This window comes from Eleutherodactylus coqui, chromosome 1 (genome assembly GCF_035609145.1).
Source record: "Eleutherodactylus coqui strain aEleCoq1 chromosome 1, aEleCoq1.hap1, whole genome shotgun sequence".
NCBI lineage: Eukaryota > Metazoa > Chordata > Amphibia > Anura > Eleutherodactylidae > Eleutherodactylus > Eleutherodactylus coqui.
In genome coordinates this window covers 99,434,983-99,450,247 of record NC_089837.1, presented here as the reverse complement: position 1 = coordinate 99,450,247, position 15,265 = coordinate 99,434,983, and the positions used below count along the sequence as shown (strand labels likewise).

General features: G+C 43.6%; 1 protein-coding gene across 2 annotated transcripts in view; it reads right to left on the bottom strand.

Annotated features, from left to right (window-relative positions):
* Positions 1 to 3,866: 3,866 nt before the first annotated feature.
* LOC136623722 (calcium-binding protein 39) overlaps positions 3,867 to 15,265 on the bottom strand; it is a 47,440-nt gene continuing 36,041 nt past the window's right edge. For both annotated transcript variants that reach the window (XM_066598200.1, XM_066598201.1), the window contains 4 exons: positions 14,594 to 14,653; positions 14,381 to 14,446; positions 9,086 to 9,229; positions 3,867 to 6,046 (listed from right to left, as the gene is read on the bottom strand). In XM_066598200.1, coding sequence (XP_066454297.1) covers positions 5,858 to 6,046; positions 9,086 to 9,229; positions 14,381 to 14,446; positions 14,594 to 14,653 — 459 coding nt within the window. In that variant the 3' untranslated portion in view covers positions 3,867 to 5,857. The remainder of the gene's footprint in view (positions 6,047 to 9,085; positions 9,230 to 14,380; positions 14,447 to 14,593; positions 14,654 to 15,265) is intronic.

The following is a 15,265-nucleotide window of genomic DNA, read 5'->3' as shown; positions in this document are numbered from 1 at the left end:
AGCTATTAGGTTCAATAGAACCTAATAGCTGCGGGCAACGCGGCGGAAATCAGTCTGTGGGAAGGAGGCCTTACTATGCCGCGGGGAAGGAGGAAAAAATGTTAATGTCATCAGCTTACTTGTCCTGCGTTGTTACTGCACAAAATATGCAGTAACAACGCAGGCAAACGCTTGCAAAAATGCTGTAAACCACTGCTCTCAACTCTAAAAAAACACAGCATTTTTTTTTTCCTTTCAGAATGCCTGTGTGAGAGTGGCCTTAGCCAGACAGGAACAAGCCGTGCAGTATTATGGCCCAAATGGTCAGGTCTCAAATGGCACTCCACGCATCTTACTTCTATACCAGAGCACACTTGTGACAGCCAGTACAGAGAACAGAGGTTTTTACAGCAGTGATTACTCCGCCAGGTGAAACAAGCTTCTGTGGACTATTATAGGTAATACTTAATTTACTTACCTTGACTCTCTCCTCTCCTTCCCCCCAAACCCCCCCCCCCCCCTTATAACACAACACATCATTATGAAGAAAATCAGAATGTGAAGTCCCATGTCAAAGTGGTCTCTTACCATGTGACTTTCGGATTTTAAACTTAGGGCTCCTTCTCACGGGGGTATTTGTGCGCTCCAAATATGTTCAACATGCAAAGAATAGAACCCATTGATTTAAAAAAATCTGCAGTTGTACATTACAGGCTATGGAGCAGATTAAGCGGATTATTTAGGTGCACGTGTGAAAGGTCCCTAAAAGGACTGTCTTTGTTGCCCACAGCAACCAATCAGAATGCAGCTTTTCTTTCATATTCTTCTCTTGAAAAATAAAACCTGTGCTGTGAGTGGCTGCTATGGGTAACAAAGACAGTCCTTTTAGAGAGCTTCACAAACCTCCCCCTAGGACTATGAGGATACACTTTCTGTGCGTTGCAAGATGCACAGAAATCACATTATTTTACATGTGCTGTGGGCAGCAGCAATGCCAGAGAAAATAAATAGCATGTCCTATTTATGGTAGATCCTGGTGAAGAATCACCCATTCTTCCATATGGGAGAAAAAAAAAAAAAAAGCTTGCATCACCCTCACATGTACATGTAATTTTTTTCTCCTATGATGGGCGTTTTTCACGCGAGTAGCAATGCAATTTTCTCGCAAAATGCAGTGCGCTCGCATAAAACACGCACAGGTTATCTGCAAGTGCAGTATTGGTCAGAGTTTCTCGTATTGATATTGCTCTTGCCAGTATAAATGTACCCTAAGACTAACACTATTGGTCGGGGGGGGGGGGGGGGGGGGGTAATGTTTCTTTATGTGGAAAAGAAAGCAGGAAACTTGCTAGCAGACTGCCTATAAAACTAGAAATACTCAATGCAGTCTTTGATGCACACCAATAGTGTACATGGCAACATTTGTCATGCAACATAGTCCCAGAAGTCATGCGGTCAAACCATTTGTGCCACTTGTGTATGACTTCTTGTTGCATGGCTGAGAGCTGCAAGTTGGCTGTTAAACAATAGCCAAATCATAGGCATGACTTATATGGCCATTTATAGTAGGAAAGCCCTGCAACCAAAATCCAACAAAGTTGGATTTGCAGCGTCTGCCATGTTGCAGTAGGGCGCACTGTGACACCATTGACAATCATTACATATGGCCATGTAGCCTTAGCTTTAATGTATTCAAGGTACACATTCAATAAACGTTCCTGTCTAAGAGGCTATGTTAACTATTCAAGCCATGTTCACCTTCTCTTCACAGAGTGATCGTCATTATTGTGCTGGGAACATCTGTAAAACTTTCCCCGTTGCGTGTTTAATTTACATTTTGGACCATTTTCAAGGCTTCATAAACCTTCACAACTAAACTGTAATTAAAAATGTCCTATCTTGTATAGACCGGTCATAGGCTGTATTTACAAAGCCGAGGAAATCGCATGCGTTCTGAACACTTGCGCGGCCCACAGAACTTGTGCGTCGTATGAATCCACTGCTTCCAATGGACTGATTTACTGCCATTTTTCCCTCGTACCAATAGTGCGAGACGGAAAAACCGAAGCAGGTTGTAGTTTCATCTGCAAGAATAGGACTTCAATGTCCGATATCCTGACACAGCACACAGACCAGATCTGTTCGATGCGAGTTGCATCTGAGAATCTAGGGCACAACTCACTCTCAGCCATGCAAATACGGCCTTTTGCAGTCCTATGAATGTTTATGGTAAAAGACAACAAACCTTGTCTAGTCCGATCCTTCAGTCAGATGTCAATTTGTTCCCAAAATTATGGTAAAATATGTTTGATTTTGGTTAGAAATTAGGAAGCCTTTTCCTAGGTCTCAGAGGAACTTGGTAAACATCCCATGCCATCATAGTTATGAAACAAGTATCTTGTCCCCCATGCTCAGGATCAGTGGGAGTCCCAACAATCAGACCCCATCCCCACCCCCCCACCCCCATCTATGAGTTTTCAGCCATCAAGTGGATAGTTGGGAAACATCACATCGCATGGCATGTTAGTGCCATGCAATGGCTTTAAAAATGTCCCATTGAAAACAATGGGCGAGGCGTTCCGAGAGAATGCCCAAAGAAAAGAACACGCTGCACAGAAGAGAAAAAAAAGTCATGTGAATAAATCCATTTTTAAGAATGTGTTTCATATTTGTGCAAGAATGTTGCTCATGTAAATAAGCTCTGAGTAAGAGAGTTGGAGTCACAAGTACCAGTTAAGGCAAATTGCGAGCATCTTACAATACAGGTCCTGCCCAGAGAAAAGCCTACCTTGTTCATCCCATCTGCCATTCCAGTTTGTGAAATTAAAGGGAGCCTGTCCCATCGGACTTGCAGGACTATAGCCAGGCGTGATGTTATAGGGCTGGAGCAGCTCAGCAGATTGCTATACAGTTTTATGGGAAAAGATCCAGTAGAACTTGTAACACATTCATTTTAATTTTTGCTCTTTGTTACGCTTCAGAGTCCAGTAGGCAGCGATTGACAGCTATCTATAGAGAAAAGGCTGTCAGTCACTAAGTAGGACCGCCCACTGGACTCCTAGGCCCAGAGTCAGCAGGGATCAAAGTGAATCAAATACAAGTTATACTGAATATTTTCCTACACAACTATATATCTGCCTGCTCTATAATATGCTGGATGCAGATTAGACTACATGTTCAACCTGACAAGTTCTCTCGAGGTATCTTTCAGACAAGTGTATTTTAACTGCACATTTGTTCTGTGTATGGTGGACAACAATATGAAACTAATGTAAATCTCTACCTATTCCCGTGGCTATTTTATAAAAACACAGCATGACCTTTTTTTGTTAATTTCTTACTTTGTTTCAGTATTATTTTCTATTAGGCAACATATGACACCAGGATTTGCCCAGTAGAAATGGCAGCTAATATCGATCAAATACTGAAGACACACGGTTGTAAAATCATCTATAAGGCCCCCCCTGTCCACGGCAGTTTATCGAATTAAGCTGGCCAACGCTTCCCATAGCATTGCTATGGAAAGCGCCGGCACCTGTCCACAAGAAGAGAATTATTGCGATTCTCCGCTCGCAGTGGGCAATTCGCAGCATGTTGTGAATTGCCCCAATTCTCCGCGGTCAGTCATTTATTAGATAGGGCGACCAGAGGAGATTCGCCGGCGGGTCCTGCTCCCGGACAGCGGCGCTTCGCCACAGGATACCGCGTCGCCTGTGGACAGCCGGCCTACCACATTCGTATTATACAAGTGTTCCAATACGCTCATCAGAACCCAGCCTTCCAGTCGGTAACATCCACACCAGTAACACTGGCATACGCTGACCAACCTCTACCATCTATAGGGAGGAATCCTGCCATTATACTGATTGCAAGAAACATGAGTACACTCCTTTGCTGTACAGTTTATTTTTTTTTTCTTTACGAATAAGAGGCCAAAAACGTATGTACACAGAGAATCCAAAGTAACCCAAAGCAAATCTGCATGAAGCGAGTGTTTACCCCTTCACCCGAGGCTTTGGTTTCAGCACTGTCCTAGGGGGCGTAAGTAGTAGAACCACAGTGGCTCCTTCCAGGAAATAAAAAGGACATGCACTGTACCAGCTGCATGCACCAGGCAGAAACCCTGTGTGTAATAAATAAGATTTAAAAGAAAAAAAAAAAGTTTTCTCAGGTCTTTCTTCAGAAACTGAGTGAAAACAGTTTTTGTAAGATTGATATGTTTTGTTCCTTGTGTTTGACAATAGCTTATACTGCAAGCTTAGATACGGTTTACCCTTCTGCTCATTCCACTACCCAAGCATTCTGCAACGTCATTCATAGCTAGCAAAAGTAGCTGCAGCAATGCACAACCAACTATTCTTCCAGTGTGACCACGATCTTCCGATGCAATCCACCCATCTGCTTAGCAAAACATAAGCAGGCATGCTGACCGAATGGCCACATCCAACGAACCGGCAAGAAGTTCTATAGTGTTAATATATGTGGTACGGGGTGGAAGCTCTGCTGAATTTTGGTTTCCCCCAGGGTGAAGCAATAAATCACACAAGGCCTCAAAACTCACCTGCCTACCTCCCTGTACTAGGACGTCTCAGGGAAATAGGGAGGTAAGCAATCATGTCAACCTCCTCGGTGGTGAGGAATGTGGAGGGTTAAAGCAGCATGTTATGTTCGAGAGCAAAGTTATGGATAAACCAAGCCTGTCCGAGCATGGCCCCACTTCTAGATCGTGATCAGTGCAGCTCCCTAAGCTGACGATTCCCACTTGTTGCCTCATCGAGTTAACTGAGACATGGTAATTTGGCAAGAGGCCTTCTACATACGTGTGATAGAGAAGTGCCGTTATTACTTCCTAAGCAATAGTATTAGCTTGCAGAATAGGTCTGCCAAGGATGTAAGATGCTGCTTGTCCTCGTCACCTCCTTAGACACCCGGTAAAACAAGAAAGCACACTGCTAAGGAAAAATCAAAGGAAAAAAAAAGAAAAATAAGCAAATGAAAGGCATTATATAATGAATGTACACTCATCTTTACATAAACCCATCTGTAATAAGCGCCTCCCAATCCACACTTTTAAAATATGTACGCATGTACTGCAGAACCAATCTTCCATTCCTATGCACCCTCCGCAGCGTGGGCCACCCCACTCCGTGGCGTTACAAATAAAAGCACTGCGCTGTTTCATTTTATTGGTTATTTCACTTTGAAATCAAGGCATATTGTTATTTTTTAAAACTAAAAAGGTACCAGCTTATGCACAGATCGGATTTTGTGCTCAAAATATCTTCTAACGAGTTTATGTGCAAATACGCTGATGGAAACCAGATTTTGTGTTGACGGGTTGTTTTTTTTTTTTTTCAGGTTTTTGCTGCAAGCATGCAATGCCTTGCAATAATAAAAAAAGAAAAAGAAAAAAAAAAATGTAACTACATATATGCCATCTTATCCAAAACCCAGACTAGGTACTACACACTCGCTCGAGACTCTAACACCTTTTTTTTTTTTCCCCTTTCACTTTTGCACCCCGATACTGTGATAACCAGCGAGTCTCAATCCCGTGTTGATGCAACATAAAGGATAGAAGGGAGAGGAATTCCATCTTGCTCAGTAAAAAGGTGTAAGGGAGAAAAGAAAAGAACATAAAAGGTAGTTAATGCATTCATCTTCCAACCCCCTGAGCTACAGAAGAATAGTGCAGCATCCGGGTTCTTCCATCAGAGAGGGGCTTACACTCGGACTAAAACTTCAAAATGCAATGGAATAGGGTGAAACTGTTCGGGAGGGATAGAAGTGAAGATGTTGCTCTCAAAGTCCACGGGATACTGAATACTCTCGCAGCAAGCGCTGGGTTTGGGCTCCTCCCTCCCCCCCGCCATCCACTTCAGGCTTCTTGCTGTGCAGGTCTTTTCAGGTCCCGGATCTGTTTCACTAGGTAGGTCTTCTCATCGTTAAACTGCTCGTCTTCGGTGCGGTCGTTCTGAAACTTGCTGAGGAATTCAATCAGCTTGCTCTGGTTCTTGAGGAGAATATCCAGGACAGGCTGCGTCTTGTTCGGGTTAGCTACAAATACCTAGAAGTCGGGGGGAAAAAAATTAAATGGTCATTGTTGTCCCATCCAGCGATGGTTTTTAAGCAGACTGAAAGTCAGCAATAAGAGGCTGAACTAATTGTGAGCGATAATCCTCCCCTGTAAATGGCCCATATCTAGTATCAGTACAGTGCATGTCTGTCTGCTTGTTCCCTCCCCTATGACAGGAGAGGCGGGCTCTCAGGTTAGGGCAGTGCTCCCATTGGTCAATGGAAAATGGAGCTAAAGGAAGTTCTAGCATGTATGGGGTCCCACCCACTGAAAATGGGTGGATGCATTATAATGGCGCTGTTCAGGTTGTGTCCCATTAAACGTTACTACACAATCTCAGGCATAAGAGCTACAAGCCCATGTATTTGTGCCAGAATTTGAGAAAATGATAAGTACCCTCAAAAGGGGATTTCTAGCGATTTAAAGTGAGTGTTATATGCTTTATAAGGCGAAAACATTTACACTTTGTAAAACAAGTTATACAATATTATATTGCAAAGCTGCAGCAATATTCTATTACCTGTGCCCGCTGTCTTTTATAACAATGCCCCTTTTACATGTATAGTGCTCCAGTAATGCAGACCCCCTTCCCTGGAATATTGGCTCACCATAGCCCATGGATACGTCCTGCTATAGTTCCATGTGCAATGGTGGAGCGTGCACAGTAGTGTCTCCTAGTGAGAGGTTCCCGTTCAGCCGCCTGTAGTTCTCCATTTTCCTCTACAGTGAGACACCACGATCTCCCTGAAAGGTCACGTGTGCACAGATGCTCCGCCATCAGCCGCTCTGCTAGTCATCGGAGACTGGGCCATGCATGTGTACTCCTTCCCCGCAGCAGCCGCTCTGTGACAGCTGAGACTCACGCACGACTTTAGATGTATATTTTAAAAAACCCATTGCACTGAACAGCCAATGATTTTAATAACATTTAAATAAAGGCTGCTATTTACACACGGTGACCTCCTCCCTAAAAATGGTGGCCGCACATGTTCCTCTTGCTCGTCAGAGGTGATTGGAACAAGAAAAACCTGTATGTACGTAGGCACATATCTTACAAACAAGTATATAATTAATGTACAGTGTACACTCACTCACCACAGGAGGAAACTCTGGTGCGGATTTACAGCATGTTTAAACCCTTCGATTTAAGGTGTCAAATCTGCTGCAGGTCTAAGCAAAATAGGCACAAAACTGATTTGCTTGCAAATGTCTCTGCTGCGCACTTGAGCGGTGTGGATTTGTTGGAGATTCTGGTACACGTCCTTTGGGTGCATCCACATCCAGCGGATTTGGAGAAGATTTTCCACAACAGAAAGTATGGATTTTGTCGTGCATAAGTAGCATCTCCTCAATTGAAGGTATTCAGTCTGCTGCGGATCCGCCTCAAAATCCACACCAAATCCACTGTGCCCACATGTGCATAGATTTTGCCATAAATTTGCAGATTTCACCCTTTTAATTCAATTGAATTGAAGGGGTAAAATCTGCCATGGCTGTGCTTCAAAAACTGCACCTAATGCTACCTACACACAGGTGAGCATGATATCAGGCTGTGAAACCTGGCAAGATACCACGTTCGCCAATGTGTGCTTTCACGCCGATGCGAGGCATTTTTCGGGCAAAACCACCTCCCATCACTTCTGTGAAATAGCGATCCTCCAGCACGGCTTTCAGCTGTGTTAGAAGATCAGCAAGTGTTTCCCATGGTCTTCAATGGGAACCCTCATACTGCACTCACATGCACATCGGGCGACCAGTTCCGAGGAATGCGAAGAGATGGGACAGGTCTTCTGCCACATTATATAAAATGCAAAACTGCAGATTAGCAAAGTTCCAACATTGCTCATGTATAGGACTCCATTCAAAAGAATGGGGTTCATTTTCACGCGTCTCACAATGCACAAATCTTCCGAGTTTCTTAGCAGTCTGAAACCAGGAGCTGCAGGGGAGCCGGGAGAGGAGAGTATACGATTCTTTATCATTTTTATATGTGGGGAGCAGGAATTTAACAAATAACCCCTTTAAAATTGACTTACTATGGAATTAAAATCTGCAACGCAAGTCAACTCTGCTGCAGCCTTCAGGTGGATTTATTGAACACTATGACAATATTTTTTGTAAATCTCATCCCCATGGCTTTTACTGTAAACGCTGTGGCTTATTCTACAGCACTTACACCCAGTGTGACCAATACCCTAAAAGTGTTCCATAAAAATCAATTCATATGGAAAAACTTTTATTCATGCACGCCTGAAACCTTCTATGCCAGTGCAGTACCTGCTCTTTAATCCACAACACTGTTCAGACATCCGTAATCAGTCTTCGTTAGCCCGTGGGTCTAATGACCTGACCTTCCAACAGCATAAATCTCTACAATGTCATTAGTTGGTGTCACTGGACCCGCAGATCACCTATGAATTGCCTCTATATTATATGGACACTATAACGGTCACTTGTCATGGCTGCCTAAATGATGCAGGAAGAAAGTACACTCACTTCAGGTGTCATGGCATCTTCCAGCCCATCCTTGCTTTCTGTATGCGGTCCCATATAGAGTGCTAAAATGGCATTAAGATGGAACCCTGGACAGTGACTTGTAATTTGTGAAATGAAGGCCAATGCTGCAAATCTTTGGTCCCCCAGGTGTCTGTCCGTTTCCAGCATTTTGGTCAAACAGAATAGCATAGTTGACTATGGCATATAGGATGATTAAAATGCCGGAAATTAATGGAAACATGCTGAAATGGAGACCAAGGACTGCAGCTTACAGGGAATACAGTTAGCAGAAATTCAGATGGAAAGGTGAGGATTTCAGGAACTCCACTGCCGTATGGCAACTTGGAACAAGAGACATTTCTTACCCATCACCACAGTTGTTCACGATGGACAGTGTTTAATGAAATGCCATCTAAGTCTATGCTATAGGATGACTCATTGTGGGTTTCATTCAGTGTATCACAGATTTCACTATTTTTTGGCACATCGCTCCTATTGCACACAAAATCGAAGCCACAGTCGCCAGCGCAGTACCTTAAACACGTGGAAAGCTTCAAATTGTATATTGCGGCTCTTGTCACGTAGCAGATTCATCATCAGCTTGAGGTTTTCAGGTTTACTGATATACTTTGTCATAATGGTGAAATTGTGTCGATCCAAAAGAAGTTCACCGAGTAGCTGCATGGGAGCAAAATAAGAAAACGGAGAAAAAGGAATGAAAGAAATGCACATAGATGTGGAAGGCTTCACTTAAAAGGGAATGCGTCATAACAAGAGGGTTATATAAAATCACATTTGGGTGTTACATTTTAAGAAGGTTTGGTGATTTTCTGTCACAATCTAGATTAAAAAAATAAATAAATCCTAAAATCCTGTCTTTTTCACACTAAGGCCTCCTTCCCACGAACGGATTTCCGCCGCGTAATTCGCGGCGAAAATCCGCTGCGTTGCCCGCAGCTATTAGGTTCTATTGAACCTAATAGCACAATGCTCACGATGCGTAATTCCAGCGCGGAATTACGCACCGCGATTTCTCCCGTCCTCACCCGCAGCATGCTCTATTTTCTGCGGGTGAGGACGGGCTGTACGCACTGACGGCTTCCATTGCAGTCAATGGAAGCCGTCCGTTCACGCTATCTCCCGCTGTAACCAGCGGGAGATAGCGTGAAAAAACGCTTTCCCGCCCACCGCCGCGCGTCATATGACGCCAAATGACGCGGCCGGCCGCGTCACGTGACACGGCCGGCCGTGCACATGACACGGCCGGCCGTGCACATGACACGGCCGGTGACGCGGCGGTGGTGGGCGGTGACGGGCGGTGACGCGGCGGTGGTGGGCGGGGAAGCGATTTCACGCTATCTCCCGCAGGTAAGTATAGGGGCTCTGGGGGGCGCCGTGACGGGCTTCACTGCGTAATATTACGCGGCGGACCCCGTCACGCTCGTGGGAAGGAGGCCTAACAGAGTGTAGTGCCAAATGCCCATGGACGGATTATCTATGCGGAATTCGCGGTCAGACACCCGCAGTGCATTCTGTAGTAATGACCGTCCATAGACATGCTGTATAAAATGATTCTCCCGTGCCCACAAGCGGAAATCAACCGCGATTTTCCACTCACGGGCGTGGGGGGGGGGGGGATGAGAAATCGCAGCATGTTCTATTCTGAGCGGAAAATCACGGACGGCTTCCATTGCAGTCAATGGTAGCCGTCCGTCCTGCCATACTAACGCAGTGTGAGCACGACAGAAGTATCGAAGGAATCTGCATCACAGCCCAGTACTTCATTGCACATGGCGCACCAGAGAAGACTCCCACGGCAAATCCGGAGAGGTGAGTATAGGGTCTCTGGGGGGGTGCCAGGTCCGATTCCGCTGCATCAGGCCTAAGACTAGTCTATCAATCCCTGATCTGCAGAGAAAGCTTTGCAGCAGTCATCTCACTAAAGGACCATTTATACAAAGACTATTATCACGCAACATTCATAAAAAAAAAAAAAAACGCTATAATAGTGATGTCTAAACGCACAGCCGTCGTTTACTTTGTGTTTGTCACTTACTTTTAACAAGCATTAAAATCATTGCTGATTTGCCGACTTCTCGCCGTGTGTAAAAGCTCCCCAATATTTAATTAGTGATATAAACGCTCTGCATGAGCACTAACAAGCTAGCGGTGGAGTCAGCGCTCGAGCAGTCGTTTAGCCAATAGTCGGCCCATGCAAATGAAGTTTAACATCACAGGCAGGATTACACTAAAAGGTAACACCTATATGTATAGAACGCAGAATCCATCATTCAGCGTAGGTGTTCAGCTGTGACCATCTACTCCACTCCCTGCAAAATGACCCCTGCACAAGTCCCAGAGCATGTCTAGAACAGTCTTCCATACACGTCGGTGGTCCCCTCCCGTCCATTGTGTGAATGGCCCATGAGGCTGCTGCAAAGCTTATCTTTCAATGCTTTTAAAATGTAGTTCAGGGAAGATGGCCGCCCCCATAGTTAACCCCTTCCCGCTCCAGGACGTACCGGTACGTCCTGGGAGCCTGGTACTTCCCGCAACAGGACGTACCGGTACGTCCTGGGGATAGCACGGGATCACATATGATCCCGCGATATCCCGTAGCGGGAGCCGGCTGTCAGTCACAGCCGGCGTCCCGCTGCAACAGCGGGGGGACATCGGAGATGCCCCCCCCGCTGTTAACCCCTTCCCTGCCGCGATCTAAGTAGATCGCGGCAGAGAAAGAGTTCACAGAGGGATCGCGCTCCCACTGTGTCTCCGGCCGGCTATCGCGATGTCATCGCGAGAGCCCGGCCTGTCACCATGACACTGGCGTCCTGTATTGCCTGTGCCTATAATCGCTGTACAAGCGATAAGGCATGGCAGAGCAGTAGCTCTGCCATGCCTTATGACAGCGATCATAGGCATAGTGCTGCAAGTCCCTCAGAGGGACTCGAATAGTGTAAAAAAAAGAAAAGAAAAACGTAAAAAAAAAAAGAAAAATGTAAAAAAAAATATAAAAAAAACTCTTTTTTATGCTTTTTCTAATATTAGCATAAAAAAAGGGGAAAAAAATGAAAACCCCACATATTGGGTATTGACGCGTCCGTAACGACATGTACAAACAGTTGAACACGCTTTTTATTTTGTACGACAAAAAGCGTTTAAAAAAACGCTAAAAACCAGGCAAAATGCTAATTTTTAGCATTTTGCCTCACAAAAAATGCAATAAAAGTGATTAAAAAAGCCGTACATTCCCCAAAATAGTACCAATAAAAACTACAGCTCGTCTCACAAAAAATAAGCCCTTAAAGAGCTCCGTACATAGAAAAATAAAAAAGTTACAGGACTTTGAATGCAGCTATAGAGAAAAAAAAAAAGATTTCCAAAAAAAGGGGGGTTTTATTGCAAAAAAGTGTAAAAACCTAAAAAAAAATATAACAATTTTGGTATCGTTGTTACCGTACCGACCCGCAGAAAAAATTTAGTGTGTCATTTATGCTGCATGAATAACGCTGTAAAAAAAAAAAAGAAAAAGAAATCTATGGCAGAATTGATGCGTTTTCTCTCCCTGTTATAAAAAAAAAAAAAAAAAATTTTACGATATTGTCTATATACCCAAAAGTGGCACCGATAAAAACTACAGATCGCCACACAAAAAACAAGCCCTTATATGGCCACGTCCACGGAAAAAAAAAAAAGGTTATGGCTTTTGAAAAATGGAGATGGAAAAATACCAAAAAAAAATCGCTTGGTCCTCAACGCCAAAATAGGCCGTGTCATTAAGGGGTTAAAGAGAACAAAATTAAAAAAAATACACAAATCACAAAATTAAAAACAGGTTAGAAAAAAAAAAATGTAATGTGTTCCTATTTGGTTTTAATTAAAAAAAAAGTTGATCTAGTCACTTTAATTATCTAAATATACAATTAGAAATCTATTTACTGTCATTTCCTAAATCTAGTAAGGAATACAAGTGACATCACTATAGCAGAACACAAGAAACATATGTGGAGATTTCACATTTTTGTCAAGAATATAATTATCTCTGGGCAGCTTTTTGCCAACAAATTTTCATAACTATAAATATGGGTCGCCCGAGCACAAACATCAGGATGTAAATGCTAATAACGAGGTAAATAGTGTGGTATCCATGCACTAAACAATGTATAAATTCAAGGTATCCAGCTATAAATGTAATATACATAAAATTGTATTAAAAACCTAAAACCTACACACAAAAAAAAAAACAAAAAACACAACACACTACAATTACCAATACAATGCCACCATTTTGGGGGGGGGAAAGTACATTACCACGGCCCCTCGTAGTTACAACGTGCCGCCATCAGTAATAGTAATACATGGCTAGTGATTATAACTACGCTCATATGACTTTATAACACAGAGGGGTCAGTCCTCCAAACATTATATTGTCCATCTAATTATCATCCAGGGTTCAAGTAATCTCCTTATACTCCACTTGTCTTTCAAAAGTTGTCCCAAATCTCAAGATTAACCGCGACGGACACGGCACTTATCACACGCACCATTTAGTGCGCTGTCAAATAGCTATGGGGCCACACTCCACATCCATGTTCAAGTATAGCAGATTGCACATGCCCTCTGGTACGGTGTCTGCTGTACTACCCAAGGAGGACAGCATTACCCACGATAATTGCACCAAGAGTCCCAGTAAGAATTTACTGTACATTATTATTACATCCACTCTTGGGGTACATCCATAGAGGAGACAGTCGAGAACAATGGGTGCGACTCTTATTACACTGTGCGATGTGCAGGAGACCTCACATCTCTATGTTCTATTCTAATGCAAGACTCGCATGAAGATAGAGCATGCTGTGATTTTTCCATTCCGCAGCATCGCTGCAAGAAAATAATCGCCCCTGTAAATACACCAGTTACAAATAGGTTGTATTCCTGTGCGCGTTGTGTGTTGCGCAGTGCACAATGGTTATATGATTTTCTCACCCATGTGAATGCATCCTCAGTCACCAGCACCAACCACTGCAACCATCAGTTTTAAACAATAGCAGCACCACCAGCTGTCACTTTTAGGCTGCAGCGTTACAGCTCGTTGCTCACAACCTGAGCGCCATGACGACAGGAGTTCGGGAACAGCCTCTGACTGTTGCAGTCATCACCTGACTTCCAGTGATGTCAGCTGGATACCCCCAGCGTCAGAGGGGTAAGTATACTTCAGCCAGCCCTAGTAAAGTGATGTTGCCTGGTAACCAGTCAACCCCTTCAACTTATTAATGTAAAAAACAGCTACTCTGCCACTGTAGTACGAGAAATCTGAAGGTGCACAAAAAGTTATTTTCAGTTAGATTTTTGAATACCTAGACCTTAACCCTTTCCAATCCAATTTGTATCCTGGTTTTCTAGGGCGCTTACTCTTTTTCTGCTGTTATACAACGGCGCTATCTGCTGGCTAAAGCCAGTACTGCATGAGGCGACACGTTGGATAGGCTCTGACAGCAGAGAGGCTGGCAATATACAGTAAGAGAACCCCGACGGATGTCTTCCAACATCGGAGCTGTACAGCCTTAAACCATAATGTCTTCAGAGGTCAGACAGTGGATGGAAAGGGTTAAAAACCTACAGAGGAGGCTGTTTGTATTCAGGATCCAAATCAAACAATTCTGTAACCCACTGGCAAAAAATACCCATCATTGAATTAAGGCAGAGGGAGAACAGAATAAGATATAATATAAAAGTGGGGCCTTTTCATATTTGATAGTTAGACTCAATCCACTAAGGGTAAAATTACACTTTAGTAGACTTTTATATAAGATTCACTGTCCCACATACCTTCAGCGACTGTCTCTTTGTCACATAGTTTTCCGAGTGTAACAACTTTTCATATTCACTGAAGAACTGAAGCAAAAAAATGAAATAGGGGTACAATTAGCAACTCCCAACTAATGTAGTATCGGGTACAGCCAAGATTGGAGTCTGTGCAAAGAAAAAACATGAAAGAAGAAACTATATGTAAAGTGTGCAAAATATTAGTTTGCATCTTACCCGGTCATAATGCTGTTCCAAGAACTCGGCACTCAGGAGTTTATGTCTAGTCAATAAGTCCTAGCAAAGAAAATATAGAACCGTAACTGACCCAGGTAAGAACCATCATTAAGAAGCATGTGCAGCATTAAACATCCGATAGGGCACAGAGGCGCCATATAAAATGGTACCAATCAACCCTGTCTCTTTTAAAGGGACTTTCCAAGCCTGGACAATACAAAAATGGCCGCATCAACTTCTGATTGCCTGATGATGCATGCTAATGCTCAGTCTTCATTAATATAACACACTACACCTGCTTTGATTGAGCAGCGCTGCCCACAAAGCAGCATGTAGCGGTATACCAATGCAAAGTGTGTATCAGGTAGTCAAAGAAGCGCGGCAGCCATTTGTCTCTCCAGGCCTGGAGGATCGCTTTAAAAAGGGTTGTCCACTCACTCCCTCATCTAAATGTTTTACATGGTGCTAAGATAAATTACTTACTCATCGTAGTGAATTTCAACTATGGGCTTCAAGGTCCACTCTCACTCCAAGTCAACAGACATTAGCAGTCCATCTATTAAATGCATTACTAGTTGCATCCTAGTTTGCGGGTGGAATATAGCCCTTCCCAATTAACCAAGAAGTGCTTGCCACAACACAGGAGGATGCAAGGACTTCTTTTTATTTAAA